This window comes from Solea senegalensis, linkage group LG13 (genome assembly GCF_019176455.1).
Source record: "Solea senegalensis isolate Sse05_10M linkage group LG13, IFAPA_SoseM_1, whole genome shotgun sequence".
Lineage (NCBI taxonomy): Eukaryota > Metazoa > Chordata > Actinopteri > Pleuronectiformes > Soleidae > Solea > Solea senegalensis.
In genome coordinates, this window is record NC_058033.1 from 22,177,508 (window position 1) to 22,194,507 (window position 17,000).

At 43.9% G+C, this 17,000-nt stretch overlaps 3 protein-coding genes across 3 annotated transcripts; all 3 read left to right on the forward strand.

Annotated features, from left to right (window-relative positions):
* The first annotated feature begins 63 nt into the window (after positions 1-63).
* LOC122780018 (G protein-activated inward rectifier potassium channel 3-like) lies at positions 64-4,908 on the forward strand. The gene is made up of 4 exons (XM_044042773.1): positions 64-848; positions 1,650-1,887; positions 2,766-3,972; positions 4,353-4,908. The coding sequence occupies exons 2-4, from the start codon at positions 1,693-1,695 to the stop codon at positions 4,553-4,555; spliced, it is 1,605 nt and encodes a 534-aa protein (XP_043898708.1). The 5' UTR covers positions 64-848; positions 1,650-1,692; the 3' UTR covers positions 4,556-4,908.
* Positions 4,909-5,173: 265 nt separating this feature from the next.
* On the forward strand, positions 5,174-12,021 carry pom121 (POM121 transmembrane nucleoporin). The gene is made up of 13 exons (XM_044042816.1): positions 5,174-5,762; positions 6,231-6,437; positions 6,550-6,699; positions 6,851-6,931; positions 7,033-7,204; positions 7,301-7,389; positions 7,475-7,554; positions 7,654-7,775; positions 7,881-7,980; positions 8,135-8,410; positions 8,502-10,001; positions 10,152-10,250; positions 10,511-12,021. The coding sequence occupies exons 1-13, from the start codon at positions 5,191-5,193 to the stop codon at positions 10,609-10,611; spliced, it is 3,549 nt and encodes a 1,182-aa protein (XP_043898751.1). The 5' UTR covers positions 5,174-5,190; the 3' UTR covers positions 10,612-12,021.
* An 858-nt stretch (positions 12,022-12,879) lies between these two features.
* Positions 12,880-16,139, forward strand: tbl2 (transducin beta like 2). The gene is made up of 7 exons (XM_044041304.1): positions 12,880-13,097; positions 13,900-14,021; positions 14,216-14,400; positions 14,513-14,664; positions 14,951-15,077; positions 15,250-15,402; positions 15,504-16,139. The coding sequence occupies exons 1-7, from the start codon at positions 12,971-12,973 to the stop codon at positions 15,961-15,963; spliced, it is 1,326 nt and encodes a 441-aa protein (XP_043897239.1). The 5' UTR covers positions 12,880-12,970; the 3' UTR covers positions 15,964-16,139.
* Positions 16,140-17,000: the final 861 nt, after the last annotated feature.

Consider the following 17,000-nt stretch of genomic DNA (forward strand, 5'->3'; position numbering starts at 1 on the left):
GATATTTACTGGTTTCTTTACAATTACACCAGGTCTTAACAGCAGGCTTGTCATGCAGTTATTCACAGCATATGTAATGTCCTTAAATCTGTGTACTACGACATGGACACTGGTTTGAAGAGTTTGGCTCCTTCTATAATCTGTATGTAATGAATCTGTGGGATATTGTTGTCGGTATTCAGACTGCAATCAGTCCGAGAGAGATTACGTGGAGGCTTCTTTACATCAGCGTTGTGCAGGCTCAAGTCGTATAGCTCTGAGGGTTTAACGTGACGAAGCCGTCCCAGTGTGTGTGTGTGTGTGTGTGTGTGTAACCAGTGGTTTGCCATCTGTTGACGTGACGTGTTCAGGGTTAACTTTGCTGTAAATTGTCATCAGTGTTGGGAGTTTGTGTTCATGCACTGATGAGAAAAGAGCTAAATGTACATGTATTTAGTTCTGGTACAGAAACCCTGAATGCTGGGTACTTTGTTTAAAATCTCTTCTATACATTTATTTAAATCCTATGTGATACCTCCTTTTTTTTTTTTTTCCACTGAATATGATGTTTGTGTCAGTCTCCTATTCTTCAGTGTATGTATAGAAAAACAGGTTTTGATTGTCCGACAATAATATGACGTGATGTGATGTGATGACGATGACGATGACACAGTTGCCCCTTGTCAGTGTCTTGTGCTGCACGTTGTCAGAATTTGCTCCCGATAACTCAGGGGGAGGAGACTAACAGCTGTGCGGTTGCCTAGCAGCTCCTGCCTCACTCCATGTGTCTGTTTACATGGTTACGTCTGAAACCTGATGACTTCACTAACTTCAAACTGGCAGCAGCGTGGATTTATCAGGTGCAAGAGGTATGTGATTATTTAATAAAACATATCTTTTCTTTAAGTTTAAAAAAATAATCTGCAATTAACCATTAGTGTTACTATCAGTTACTCTGCTGAGTGGTGAATTTTTTTATTTTCACAAGGGTGAAAGAGACATCAAATGTTCATGTAATGATAAATAGAATCTATGATGATTGGAGGGCAACATTACAACAATGCAGATGTGAAACCAGAGAACAGAGTTTATATATATAATTGAAGTATTTTGTTCTGTTAAATCACCTAATTTATTAACTAAAACTAGAAGGGTACTGTAACTCCAAATTCAGATTCAGGATATAATCTGATTGGACTTGTCTACTTTAATTTGAGACAGATTTTCAGTTCTGGTTTTTTTGTGTGAATGTTGTGATCGACTAAATGCAGCAACATTGTTTTTAATAGTAAATTTGTCCACATTGGTCCGGAACAATGAAATCCTTGAGCCTTTTCTAACCAAACAGTCTATAATCTTTGCAAATCCATCATGTTCCTTGGTGTTTCACAGATCAAGTTTGAGGATTAGTGATAATCCCTTCATATGTAATAAGTTGCAGCAGACCAGAGACACTGATCAGTCCACTTCAGACCACATCATCACAGCTGGGACTTGTATAGATGCTTTTTTTTTTTCTTGTTTTGAGAGGCAGCAGAAGACAAACCGTTGAATTGAATGTATTGCACTGAAGGAAATCACCTTCACTCATGGCAAACACAACTTTTTTTATTTCCATAAACATTAACTGAAATTGAAGCCTCACTAATCCAACGTCATTTCCCCAATAGAGCAAAACTTGAGCAGTAACCAACAGCCTGGACGACCTTGGCGATGAGCTCCACTGTGATGTACAGCAGAGAGACGCAGCAGAACCTTCAGTACAACAGTTACAAAAGGACCACCGTCGGGGTGGAGCCTCGCAGGAACTCCGTCCCCCCAACACAGACTCTCACTTCCAAGCATCTGCTGGCCTACCTGCCCAGACCTCAGCCGGGGTCTGCACCGTCCACCACATACGTCAACAAGGTACCACCGTCTGTATCTATCACTGTATGTCAGGGCTGGACTAAATGATTCAGTTTCTTATGGTTCTGTTTATTTATGAAAGGACCACAGATGACAGTACTTAGTGATGAGGTGTAGATCTTTGATTATAGATACTGATTTTGTACATAATCTTCTCATAATCTAGATGTATGTCCTACAATAAATGGGCATGCTTTTTTTGTTGCAACACATTTGTAAATGACTAATTTAAATGGAGATAGTGATTGTGTTGTATGGTGCTGTGTGCTGTTTGGCACAATTGGAACAAGTTTTGGATCCAAAGGCATCACTAGGTGGAAAATATGCACATGTGATTATGGGTTATATTTCCTTTGTTGGCATTTATTTTTAAATCAATTGAGATTTTAAATTTTTTTTCCTTCCAGTCTGAGGCCCAGCACGTCATAAATTTTTTTTTTTGCTATTTTGAATTGTTTCATCTCTAAACTGGATTTTTGATTATCTTGATTAAAAATTAATTGGTTGTTCAGTGTTAGTTTGTCAATTTAAATGTGCACCTGTGAGTTTTTCAGAGGATCATCTGAAACAAAACACAGGAAACACTGAGGGTTTAAGAGTTGACATCTCATAGCAAACTATGGGTGTACCATTCTAAGGCATCAGACTAGGAAGTCGAGCCATATGGGAGCTTGGTGGGTTGCAAGGCTTAAACTTACAGGAATCTCAGTCCTTGTTGGCCCCCTGTAGAGTTGCCCCTGTATACTGTGGAGTCAGATACACTGGCCAAGTCTCATTGCACAACTTTCACTAGGACACAGCTTATGAGTTTTCTTGTCATTTATTTTGTTGTTTTGCACCTTTTGTTAACATTAGTATTTTTGTTTCTTTCATTTCAGTGTGCTCTTAAATCCACCGTCAGTTCCATGATGATCACAAAGAGGCCGTCTCTCATCCACAGCCACTTGAACTCTGCTAACTGCTCATCACTGCCACCGTTCCAGGAGGCTTCTTCCTCCAAAACCCAGAGTCCCTGCAGTCCAACCTCTCTGACCTTCCTCCAGATAGAGCCACCTCAGCAGCAAACAACCCAAGCAGTTCCTTGTAGATCAGCAGACGAGACACTGGTGCCTGAGCGTTCACACCGCAGCAGACACCTGAAGCGGTTTAGCTCCAGATGGCACTCGAGAGGCTCCACGTCCAGCAGCAGCATTCCAGTCTCTGTACCCGAGAAACAGAATAGGGCAAAGAGTCACAAGAAGCGCTGTAAGCTGTTCGGTGATGAGCAGTCATCACATGTCACTGTCTGCCATCAGCGTCAGCGTTATGTCACCAAGGATGGAAAGTGCAGGGTCAATCTGGGCCCTATTACAGACAAGAGTCGCTTCCTCTCAGATATTTTCACCACATTAGTGGACCTCAAGTATCGCTGGTTCCTTCTTGTTTTCACCATGGGCTATATTCTCACATGGGTGACCTTTGGTGGGATCTATTTTTTCGGTGCCTGGTTGCGTGATGACATTGCACATGTTAATGACCCTCTGTGGCTGGCGTGCTTTGTGAATGTGGACAGTTTTCTGTCAGCACTGCTGCTCTCATTAGAGAGCCAGAGGACCATTGGGTACGGCTCCAGGATGGTGACTGCTAACTGCTGTGAAGGTACAGTGCTCCTGATGGTCCAGTCCATCCTGGGCTCCATCATCGATGCTCTGATGGTGGGCTGCATGTTTGTTAAGATCTCCCGACCTCAGCAGAGAGCTCAGACGCTGATCTTCAGTAAGCACTGTGTCATATGCGAGCGTGACGAGAAACTGTGCATGCTCTTTCGCATCGGGGATCTCCGAGAGAGCCACATGGTGGACGCCAAGATCCGGGCCAAGCTGATCAAGTCTAGGCAGACCAAGGAGGGCGAGTTCATCCCGTTGGAGCAGTCGGAGATCAATCTGGGCTACGACACAGGGGGAGACAGGCTTCTCCTGGTGGAACCTCAGACCATTACCCATGTCATTAATGAAAACAGCCCCTTCTGGGAAGTTGGAGCTGAGCGTCTAAAGAGAGAAACCTTTGAGATCATTGTCATTCTGGAGGGCATCGTGGAGGCATCAGGTTTGTGGAAGTGTTTTTAAAATCAGTGGTGTCCTCCAGGACCAGGACTACTGTATGTCAATGGTAATATAGCTGTATTTCTGTAATTATTTACAAAATAAGAGCGGTTAAAGAACCAGTGTGTAGGATTTAGAGGCATCGAGGGCTTAATATGGACAGACATAGACACAACATGGCAGATTCCCAGAAGTGGCTCATTCTAATGTGACAAAAACAAAGCACTTCTTCATTTTCTGTTCATGGTAAATCAGTGAAAACATAAATTTTCTATATGTCGGTATATGTTTTTTAGAAGATGGCCAGTCGCAACAGGCCCCAAATGTACCTTCAACAAGTCAATTTCACTGCATTAAATCTGTTGATGACTTTTTGTGTTGCAGGTATGACTTGCCAGGCGAGGACTTCCTACACAGAGGACGAGGTTCTGTGGGGCCACCGCTTTGAATCATGCATTTCCCTGGAGAAAGGGGCATTTCGTGTAGACTACAGTGCGTTTGACAAAACCTTTGAGATACTAATGCCACTACTCAGTGCTAAAGACAGGAGCTTAATAAAGGAACAGGATGCTTTGTTTTGTGGCTAAACTAATTGTTTTTTTTCTCTGTAATGTTAATAGAGTCTTTCTTAAGTGAGTTAAAGTGACTGTATAATGTTTATATTTTATCAATATTATTCCCAGTGTAGCTATAACTTTCCTTTTCAATGAAAATAAACAATCCCACTTGTCTGTGGTATTGTGTGGGCGCATGGAAATGCAAAATAAAGTGGTTTGTTTCGACAAACACTGATTACTTTTACTTAAGTATGTACTTTACTACTCTTTAAAATCCCATCTGTTACTGAAAAAATAAAAATAAATAAATCATGCACCGGGAACTGAGTTTACACAGGTGAGAAACTTGAAGCATTTGTTGATTAAAAGCAACTCCTGTGGAATTTGTGACCTCTTGTCCTTTTTGCACAACACAAGACAGAACCTTATTACAAAAGTAGCTAAATAACTTTTACTGTTGAGTACATTTTTAGACCAATACTTAAAGTAAAACGGTATATTTATCGATCTGACTTTAGTGGTTCTTTTACTTGAGTAGAATATTTCAGTACTCCTATTTTCTTGTGCCACAAATTCCCATCCAGTGGATGGCGCTGACACTGCAGCATCCAAAGAATCCTAAAAAGAAGAAGAAGAGGCACCAGAAGCGCGCAGCATGACGGGATATGAGAATCCTCCGGCGGCGCGCTGCCGCCATGTCACCTAGAGAGAAACGTTTAGCGCTTATTTCGTCTCTAGTCGTAGTTTTTCTGGCTCTTTATTACATCCCAGCCTTTTTTTACGTCACTTTAATTCTTGCCGGTTTTTGTTTTGTGTGTTTTTGCCATAGCGGAGAACCGCTTCCCGCCAGGTTAGGCCTCAATCCGCGGGCTGGACTGAGGGACCCTGCTGCGCTCGGGCGGCGGTTGCTGGGTTGGGGGGTGACCGGCGTGTCGGTGGCCACACGGGGGAAAACGAAGAGTAGTGGCGACAGAGCCGAGCACCGGGAAACCGGGGGACGCTTCAGACAAAGGCCCGACGAAACTGGGATTTATCGCAAGGAGTCCTTGGCAAGTGACTCGTTTCTTTTTAGTCCTCGGGATTTCCTCATGGGTAGCTACATCGGGAAACCCGAAAGCCCAGCCGCGGAGTTCGTGAGGCCGAGGGCAGGCAGAAATCCCCGAGAGCAGCTGCGGGAAAAGCTTTCCAGACCCAACCATGCCGTCTGCACTCCAAACCGGAGGCTGTCATTCGCTGGGTATGTTTGTAATCACTCCACGCTGTAGCAACGTGCGCCGTTAGGAGGCGGTAACGTTATTTAAAAACGCGTTGTATCGTCACAATCACCGCTTGTAGTTGCCTATGGAAGCCTGTAGCCATGTTCGGCGTTGTGGTATTCTCAGTTTTTGAATAATTTAACTTGTGTCATACTCAAGGGTTGTGTACACATCCACACAATATTGTATTGTAATGGCCTTAAGTCGTAGACTTGCACAAGTGACTCTTTGAACATAATGGATAATGGTGTAATGGATCAGCGTAATTTGAGTCTCTTTGTGTGTATTCCTCGATTAAAACTTCTTGGTATAATCTAAATGTTCTTGATCATGCTACACAGCAACAGATAAACACTTCCAGACACCTGCTTTTTGCACAGTCTCGTCTGAATCTTTGTGTGTTTTAAACGTGTACATTTTGCATCATAGTGTTTTTCTTTCTCTGGTAGGGAGCCTCCTGGCACAGTGGGCAGGTTCACCATAACACCACAGCGCCACTACCCCCTGCAGCAGCCAGGTATGTCTTCTGTGGGAATCCTACCTCCTGTCAAGTGGGATGGCTTCAGGAAGAAGAACATCCTCAGTCCACTAAACTCACCAACTGCTCACAGTCCTGTCACTGTGAAGATCGCCAGGCCCATCCACAACACCCCCAGGTGTGTACATGGTTGCTAGCTTTTACTCAGGCATTGTATTTACTTGAGGGTTAGTGTAATCATACGTTTTCAACAGCTTACTCTAACAGAAGCTGAATTTGTCTGTTTTAAGCTTTGACCACCTGGGCTGCGCTGGGCTCCCCAGGGCCCCTGCAGATCCCTGCGCCAGAGAAAGTGTCCTCAGGGTGTTGAAAGAAAGCCGCAAGAGAGAAGTGGAGGATGAGGACAGGAGCTTCATGTGTGAGCAGAGGAGCAAACGAAGGTACCAGGGTGAAGCTGTGTCTGAAAGGCAACATGTGAACACTGTTTACTTATTCTACTTTGACATTGTTAAGCAAAAGAGTATTGCAGACCTTGATTGGTTGGTGGCCAATGTACTAAGATATCTTAATAATCTGTTTTGATTTCCCCAGACGCAATGACAGCAGTGGAAGTGCTCACTCTGCTTTTGAACCTCTTTTGCCCAATGGTGCCCCATCGCAGTTGGTCCCGAAGTGAGTTCAGCTCTTGTCTTTGAGTTTCAAGGATTATTAAAAGCCCAAAGCACTATATGAAGAATAGCAGGCACGTATGAATGCTTCCCGTTTTTCTCCAGGCCAGGAAGTCTGAAGAGAGGGATGACCTCACTGGCAGAGGAGTCGATCATGAAGAGGTCTCGAACCTCCTCCATTAGCTCCGGCAGTGCGATCCACGCCCCCAGGGGAACCCCGGGGTCCATGAGAAATGCCATCCTCAGCTCCTACAGTTCTTCACAAGGCTTTAGCCAGGTAACACCTACCTGCTGTTTATCAGTACTTGTGGCCTTGCAGAGATTATTTGCAGTAGTTTAGTTTCTAAAATGAGCTCTGTGTTTGTCCTCACAGTGGAAAAAAACATCAGCACACAGCTCCCCTCTCTCTAGCCCTGGATCTTCTCGCTCTCAGACTCCAGAGGGAATCTCCAAAAAGCCTAGGTAAATGGACACTGTTTTTTCTGCTGGGCCAAGTCATCTACTTTTATTCCACCTTCAAATGTTTAACTCGTGGTTTCATTATCAGAGAGGATGACGGGCAGTCTCCCAGCTCGGCCTCCTCAGGGAGGTCAGACCAGGCGGCCTCTGTCAAGACACCTGTTACTTGTAAGTCATGTATAGAAATTATTGTGCAGACATAGATGCTATGATTTGTTATTTGGTGATATTAAACTCAGATTCATCATTATATGATATATGTTGCAGCTAAATTGACCCCAGTCCCCAAGATTCCTGTCACTGCGTCGACAGACTCGATTGGTAGTGGTGGGAAGAGAAAAAGGAAAATCCAGTTGGTGTCAAGCAACCGGGATGATCAATTTTCTCTGGTAAGTGCTACACCTGGAGGCGTCTTGTTTCCAGAAACCTTCATTTTTATAACCCTGTGCTAACCCTGTGCTAAAGTGTCGCTCTCTGTGCTTATTAATTGGCAGCCTCCACCTTTGGAGCTTGGTTACAGCATCACTGTGAAAGACCTGGATGAAGAGAAAAAGGCTGCCATTAGCAAGATCCAGAAAGTATTGGAGACACCTGGTGAGTTGATTGAGCCAAACAAATGACTCTGTTTTAATTTATTTGAGAATACAAACTTAAACACGGGATGTGCGGCTGCTCCCTGCAACTTTTAGTCCTGACCAGTCTTGAGTGTCTATATAAACCCCCGTCCTGTCAATGTATTCTTCTTCAGCACCAGAGCCGGAGAAGACTGTCTCTCCTCCTGTTACCACTTCCACTCAGCCTGGCTCCTCTACCAGCTTCACCACCTCCAAAACCACCCTGAGCAGCCTTCTAGCAGCTCCTCTGCCGACAGCATCCAGCTCTGCCACCCCAGTCATCAACCTGGATCCCAGCCCAAGCATCAGTGTGAGTGCAGCACCCACAGCTTCCAACCCACTGCTGGAGGCTCTGAAGATGAAGACCCACATTCCTGCAAGCTCCACATCTGCTGCCAGCACAACCACAGGTATGATCACTTCACCAAACATGTGTCTGAGGGAGGTTCTGAAGTCTTCTGCAAAATACATAACCTAAATAAATGACTTTCTTGTCCTTAGTGCCGGCGTCGACGACACCAATGCAACCTAGTGGCTTTAACCTGAAATCCACAACTGCATTGGATTCCCCACAGCCACCTCCCACCACCCAGTCCCAGTCCTCCACTGCCGCCTTTACTCAGGTTCTTGATCAGGTCTTTAAGTCTTCCGGCAGCACCCCACCTGTAGCAGGAGCAGGCCTTTTTGGATTGACCAGCCAGAGCAACACCCTCCCTGCATCTATAACCTCTGCCCCCGTCACTGGTACGACTGCAGCCGCCAGCAGCTCAGCGTCAGTCAGTAACACAAACCCTCTGCTGTCTTCAGGGTTCAAACCCCTCTTTCCTGTCACCGCCCCCTCAGCTACATCAGCTCCAGAGACCAAACCTCCTGTCCAAGATTTCAAGCCCATTTTTGGAGGCGTCACTGCAGGGGCTGTTTTTGGACAGCCTGCATCCCGCTCAACTACCAACCCAGCACCGGTTGTCTCCTCAAGTAGTACATCCTCAATGTTTGGTGCTCCATCAAGCACCACCACAGCGGCCTCATCTATGTTTCCCAGCTTGACCAGCACCCTCACTGGAACAACCTCCACAAGCTCCCTCACCACGACCACCACCACACAGCCTGCAGCACAGCAGGGTGTGAAATCCTTCTTTGGAAACTGGTCCACACCATCCACCACAACAAGTACCAGCTCAGCCCCGGTGCAGGCCCCTAACACAGGGAGCACGTTTCAGTTTGGAGCTGTTACCACCACCACGACTGCTGCTACTGCTGCTGCAGCCGCTGTTGCTGCTGCTGCTGCATCTGCTGCACCTGCCCTGGCTGCCTCTACCACAGCCTCCAGCAATGGTACCTTTTCCTTTGGTGTCACACAGCCTGACCCTCAAGCTGCCAACAAGAATGTTTTTGCTTTTGGTCAACCAGCAGCCAGCCAGAACGCAACCACGGTTTCATTTGGTGGCTTTGCCATGTCCAGTTCTGCACCCACCACTGCTACAGCCACCACTCAGCCCACTTTCGCATTTGGAAAGCCATCATTTGAAGCGCCAGCAACACAGCCCACCTTTGGCTCCTCGGCAGCACAACCGAAGCCTTTCAACTTTGGAAGCGGTGCAGCATCATCCACACCTGCCTCGACCCCCGCCCCAGCTCCTTTTAATTTTGGAGCTCCTGCTGCCACAACTGCAGCAATGTTTGGGACCCCGGCTAAACCAGCATTTGGAGCTGGTTCCACTGGCTTTGGTTTTGGTAACTCAGCCGCTCCCGCGGCTGCACCTTCAGCAGCACCTAGCTTTGGTGCAGCAGCCCAGACTCAGAACTCCTCCTCTGCTGCATTCACATTCGGTAGTGCCGCTCCTCAGCCAGCTTCCTCTGGCCCTCAGCCCGCTCCCAGTGGATTTAACTTTGGTGGTGGTATGCCATGCCCTCAGTTTGGAACACCAGTCTCCAATAATCCTGCACCACACATGGGAAACTTCAACTTTGGGGCTGCTGCTACTGACAAATCAGCATTTGGTAAGGAAAATTTGTTTTTCTTCTTTCTTTTAAATCTATATACGGGGGAGGGGGTCGTCAGTTGTTTTCATAAATTGTTTGAAACTTGTTTTGTTTCATTTTTAGCCCAGTTTGTGTAGATTAATCATGTTATGTGCCGTTTCTCTGCAGGGACATCGACCCCATCCTTTGGCCAGAGTGCTGCTGTAGGTCCAATTCCCTTTGGAAGTCCTGGAACTCCTGTCCAAGGCTTCAATGCTGCTCCATTTGGTAGGTACTTCTTGATTGGGGTTATGCTTGTGTCCTACTGATATTTTACCAACCACTAAAACTATTTTCAACTATGTTGCAAGTAAGCAAAAATGAAACTTAAATTTGTAAGAGCCAAATTACTTAATTCAAGTGCAGACATGTACTTGGTGTTAGTGTGTGTGTGCGCATGTGTTGTGGTCATGGTTGTGCGCATGGTTGTGAGTATGATGAAGTTCTGTTACATTTACAACATGTCCCCTGTTTTTCTTTCTTTTCAGGGTCTCCTGCGACTCCCTCCTTCTCCATCGGTGCCGGATCAAAGCCATCTGGAGCACGCCAGAGGCTGCAGGCACGGAGACAACACAATAGGAAGAAGTAGCAGCCTGCTACATGTGTCCATCATCGCTTTCAGGGGACTTAAGCTGTTGCTGCTATGGCTAACTGGGTGAAAACGGCTCTGTTTAAAGCTTGACATCCCCAAACCAGGTCACCACCCTGCCCTCTGCTCCCCCCCACCTCCCTTACCCTCCCTTATTGAATGGGATGTGCTGGCCCAAAACATTGTGTTTGCAGAGGAGTTAGAAAGAGCACACCAGCTTGCCGAATTCATGCTGCCTGGACGACTACCCGACCCTGTGAGTGGAATGTAGCAGTGAAAAGTTAGAATCCAGAACAATGTACAGTACTTGAAGCAAGAGGAGAGACCATTGAGTCGTCTGATTCCAAACAAAAGCATATCCAAAGTTCTTTTTCCTTTTTACAGTATGAGGACACTCTCATTGGTTCATCGTGAGGAGAAAGTTGAGTCAGACAAAGACATCGAGCCTTGGCTCAAACCTTTTTCTTTTTTTTTTTTTACATGAATATTTGAGTACATTCTGTCAATGAATCTGAGTAGTGTGAAATGCACGGCTGAGTCAGAAAAAGTACACAACACTGCAGTGTAAATTATTTTTTTAATTGGCTCTTGGACCCTGTAAATGAATGTGTGCGTGTGTCTGCACTAAAGGGCAACTTAGTAAATGTCTTAATGTAGTTAGTGAAGACCTTTTTGTGTTCTTGTTTCATACTCTTTGTCATTGCAAGCATTCCTGGAGTCCTTTTGGACAACCTTGTTTTGGTAGTGATTGCCAACACTGATGTAATTAATAGGTCAGTATGGGTTTGTGATTGACTACTGTTGATTTTTTGCTGTCAAACCAAAGCCAATTCAAATCCATGCCTGTGAAAACATTGTGTGACCTTTATCCCATCTTTCAATTTTGAGATGTTTGTTTTTGCCAGACTACCTCTCTTTACTCCCAGGCACTGAATTCTTAGTCTTTGAAAAGTAACACATCGGATCGTGTTGACTAGATCGATGCAGCTTTACTTTTCACTTCTGTTAATACAGGTTTATCTTAATAAATACAACTTTCTTTCTTTTTTTACATGTGCAAAACAACACATTCTCCCCATTTCAGAATTGTCGCTGTCACAAGCGTACACTAGCGTACAAAGCATTGATGTAACATCGAATGCAAAAAAAAGAGGAAGAAATACATGCCAATAATTTTCACTATGATGCAGGGATTTCTGTTGTCTTGAACGACTCTTATTTGCACAATGAAGCGACAAATTCTGTCAAGAAATACAAGCCCACTGATGTCAGTAATTTTATCAGAAATATTTTCCATGTAGAGAAACGATCTCTTGTGAAATGTGAGCAGTAGTTGATGGAAGTTTTTCGTGGTTGAATTTGAGTGAATAAAACTTGAGTTTTGGATATGGATGTTCCGGCAAGAACACATTCAGCCCTTTGAGGTCTCACTCATTTGCTTTCCTCTCATTAGACGACGTGCACAAACCGCTGCAGTGACTGTGAGTCGAGATGCTGCATAAGCAATGAACGCACAAACACTGGACATGTTTGTTCTGCAGCTTTGTGGTTTCCACTCTTTCAGCGAGTGGAAAACGGGTAATGACCGTTTATGTTTAAGGTACAAATTCACACACAACTTTGCTTTGTACTCCTTTTTATAAATGTACACAGTTTTGTCTAGGTTAATAAGTGTTTTTGAAATAATGGAAAAGTACATATAAATAATCTTTTTCAATAACCAGCATGTTGTCATCCAAATTTTTCATTCATCTACACAGTTCAGCAATTGGTATCATTAATGAGACACAAAATCGTTCAGTTTCCCTCGTCACTTCAAATTCTAATCATTTCTTCTCTGGACGTACCCCAACCTACACCCCCAGAAAACTGCATCATAGCCCAGTGTCCACTTTGTGCAGCTGAGTATGGCTTTTATTTTCTTTGAAGGAAGTGCCTTTGATGTCAACTTAATAGTCAATTTCATTTTATTTTATTTAATCCCAATTTACTCTGATGGAACGTGTCTCAGGGCGGCCGTATCTCTGACAATTAGTAAAAAAAATACAACTATTTTTTGGTGAAGTGTTCCTTTAACAAAAGTTAATAATAATAAGCTGCACTTTAATGACGAATGAATGAAAGATATTTGTCTCTTTAACAACATATATGGGTTTACACTGAACCAGACTCATTTGTTGCAGTACCACCCCAGTCCTGTGGCAGGCGCTCATCTCATTTGTCAAAATAACAAGACCGAGATTTGTACGCATGCGCAGCGGCTCGTGTATCGTGTCACTTTTACTGCCTGCCTGGTAGTAGCATTAGCTGTGACCATAGAAAAGAGCGTTCCTGAAGTACGTGGCAGAAAGCTTAAGACATGGAGGCGTCTGCTCTTGTTGCACTGACCCTGATTCTGGGTGCACTGGTTGTCCTGGTGGCGTTAGCTGTGGGCAAGCGGAAAGAAGAAATACGAGAAGAAGCGGAGCAGGCGGCGGAGTTTACCGGTAAGGGCTAGCTGTCCAGTGAGCTAACGTTAACCGCGGCTCTCCTGAAGCGGTGAGTCACCGACTCGTTCACCGTCTGTGTCGGACGCTCTGACACGTTTACATCGCTGCACGTCACCGCAGTCTGTTCAGTGTGAGCAGAGAGTGACATCTGTCAAAACATCTGTGTCTCATTCAAACTGCAACACACTGACTTACCGAGAAACTGAAGCAACTTTGGAGACTTGTCAGCTTCCGTGGACCAATGAGTACATGTTACACTGACTGACCAATGGGACGTAGGCTTTTATGACCATTCATTACCATTCATTATCGGTTAAGGAAATTATCGTGAACAAACGTTTGTTTGTTTGTTTGTTTGTTTTTTAAATCATATTTAATTCAAATAAGAGGCTTAAGTATATTATGAGCACCTAAGTGCCTTTCAAAATAAGAGCATGTTTCATCATTAACTTAGATTCCACCACTGTTAGATTACTATCATTCCGCTATGTGATCTATAGGGCAAGCTATCTGACACTTGAACTTGTGAATTTTAAAGCCTTCTTACAAAACCTTTTACGGAATCCACGTTTGAAATGGAAAAAAAAACTACAGTCTTCACAGTTTTAAGTTTCAGAGACCTAATCACTGGACTTTGAGCAACTGTAAAATGAGAGTTCCCTTTAGGTGCTGAACAAGACTGATTAAGTTGTGTTCAGCACATTGTTATCTACTTCTGTATTGACTGGAGTGTGTTACTCATACTGTAACATGATGATTGTGAATAATGGGCTCCCCTGTACTTTTGTTTGTCCCTCAGCTGAAGGTAGTGTCGTGAAAGGAGCTGCACCCAAGAAACAGAAGCAGGACAAGCTACGCAGCCGCAAGGATAAAGCTGCACAGCACACTTTCAGCCATCCTCTGCTGGCAGCCTCACTGAAGGTAAATTGGAAGACACACGCCAACTGTATCTGTCTTTTCCAATTTCTACTAAAATATTGATATACAGGCCTTTTTGTTTTGGACTGCATTAGTTGTGCTAGGAACTGACAGCTGTGTGTATATGTGACCTGCATCCTTGTCGCTCTCTGAAACCGTTTACGGAGTTTGTGTATTTGTGTTCCTGCTCGTTTCAGGCTCATGGTGGGAATGTGACGTGTATTGATTTCAGCAGTAATGGAAAATACCTGGCGTCCTGCGCTGATGATCGAACGGTCAGGATCTGGAGCACCAAGGACTTCCTGGAGCGGGAACACAAGTGTCTGAGAGCTAATGTTGAGCTGGATCATGCCACTCTGGTCCGCTTCAGCCCAGACTCTAGGTCTCTCCCTCTTTAGTACATTCATTACTAGATAACAGGGTTTTTTGGATACAGCCACATGATTGATGGTTAACTCCACTGCCTCCTGTACTGACTGTCACCTTCGCTGTAGGGCTTTCATCACCTGGTTGGCCAATGGAGATTCCATTCGTATCTTCAAAATGATCAAGAAGGATGACGGTACTTTCAGCTTCAAAGCTGCTGCTGAGGACTTCCCTCAGAAACACAAAGCTCCCATTCTCAACATCGGTATCGCAGAGACAGGTACACAGAATATATGCAATGAATTGTAGTTATCAGCTTTAGGTCTTTGTTTTCCCTTTTTTGGTGACATTTGTTCTGATGGTGTCTGCACCATGAAAACGATTTACTTTTTAATTGATTTGGTTCATTTAGAACTTAAATTTGCTTTATTATTGAGTGTACAACTTCACCTGCTTCTACAACAAGCCAGTGGTAGAAGCAGTATGATTAGTAATGCTTTCAGTTTCTCCTTGTTTGGCTCCTGCCAGAAATACATGAGTGCTGATTATGTTTCTCCTCTTTGCAGGCAAGTTTATCATGAGTGCATCCACTGACACCTGCATCCACATCTGGGATCTTAAAGGAGAGATACTGGCCTCTATCAACACTAACCAGATGACTAATTCTTATGCTTCCATTTCCCCATGTGGCAGGTCAGTCCCCGTCCCCCTCCTGTCATTGCAATCTCTTAAAAAATGTTGTCACTCTAGCCTAGCCTTGTCTTTTGTGACGCATATTGTCACAATGAGATAAATGTGATCATGTATTTATTCAAATGTGACTGAGGTAGAGATGGAAGTGTGTGTCATTTGTTTCTGTTCTCAGGTTTGTGGCATCCTGTGGCTTCACTCCTGACGTGAAGGTGTGGGAGGTTTGCTTCGGGAAAGGAGGAGAGTTCAAGGAGGTGGTGCGAGCGTTTGACCTGAAGGGCCACTCTGCTGGGGTTCACTCGTTTGCCTTCTCTAATGACTCTCACAGGTAACGACGTCTTCTAAAGTGATGATGGGCTGACTGAAACTGTTGATTTTATTATGTAGTGTATTAACTGCCGTTCTCTATGTTTTTGATGTATTTATCAGAATGGTGACTGTCTCCAAAGACGGCACGTGGAAGCTGTGGAACACGAATGTAGAGTACAAAAAGCAACAGGATCCCTACCTCCTGAAAACTGTCCCCTGTGTGACATCTGAAGGTAGTCGGGCGGCCTTGTCTCCAGACGGCCGGGTGGTGGCCATCAGTGACGGCTCTAACGTGGCTCTGTACAGTGCAGCGAGCGGCCAGCTGGAGGAGGAAATGCACGGCATCCACAGCGAAGAGATCACTGACCTTAGATTTGACATTAATGGACGCTTCTTGGTGAGCAGCGGCGACAAAGCTGTCAGAGTGTTTCACAACACCCCGGGATACAGGGCAGCCATTGGGGACATGAAGGACATGCTGAAGAAAGCCCAGAATGAAGCCATGAAGCAGAGACTGGAGCAGCAGATAAAAGAGGCTCAGAGTGCCCTGGACGCTGTGCTTGCTGCTTCTGTGGATTAAACGAGCACTAAAAAACAAATGCACTCTGATTGTAATACTGACTGAATGTGATTTTCTTTTTCCCAGCCTCAACTCTTCCTCTGCCACTACATGCTCTGGTCAGCGAGGAAAGGAATTAGCATGCAGTTTTAATAAAGAATATATTTTTAATGAAAAATAAAAAGGGTTTGAGTTGAGAGAATGTTTTCTAATGTCTTTTGTACAATCTCTTTAATCTTGTATACAAACTTCTGCAGATTCAGTTTAATGGCCAACAGATTATTACATGCAAGTTTTGACTATCTGAAAAATTATTTCTTGGTACCAAAATTATTTGCTATCGCAAAATCTTGACACCTATCTTAAAATGAGTTGGTTTCTGTTTGTGTCTTACGCAGAATAATACCTTACTACAATATTTGACTCATCTCAAATAATGACTTATTGAAAACAACTTCAAACTGTGGTACGTGTACCAGCCTTGGTACGGGAGCTTCCTCGGGTGGTAAAATCAGAAATACTCTTCTACTGTATATGCCAGAGTATGAGATTGAAGTGGAGGGGTGTGTAGAAAATTAAACACACAAAACAATAAACTTAAATATTAATTACAGTCACTTGCTCCATCTTAGTCTAATTTCTCTATATCAATGTGAAGTACATATATATCATCCTTTCCAGGTTTGAGTTGCACTTTTTCTGACATTTTCTGGACCAAATGATTAATCGATTCAAGAAAACAATCGACAGATTAATCGATTATGAAAATAATTGTTAATTGCAGCCCTAGAGAGACCTATTTACACCACTTTAACATTTAATGATGCTGTTACTGTGAGAGCTCAATATTTTCTCAGGTGGCACTTGGTATAAACAGTTTGTGAACCACTGCACTAAAACATTTGTATCACTGTCACAGAATAACTTAAGTGGGTCAGATTGTGACTATTAAAATAATAATAAATGCTTTCAAATATTGTCTTTCTGTCAGAAAAAAGTAATAATACCAAACATATATATATTTATTTATATATATTATATATATTTATGTATAAATA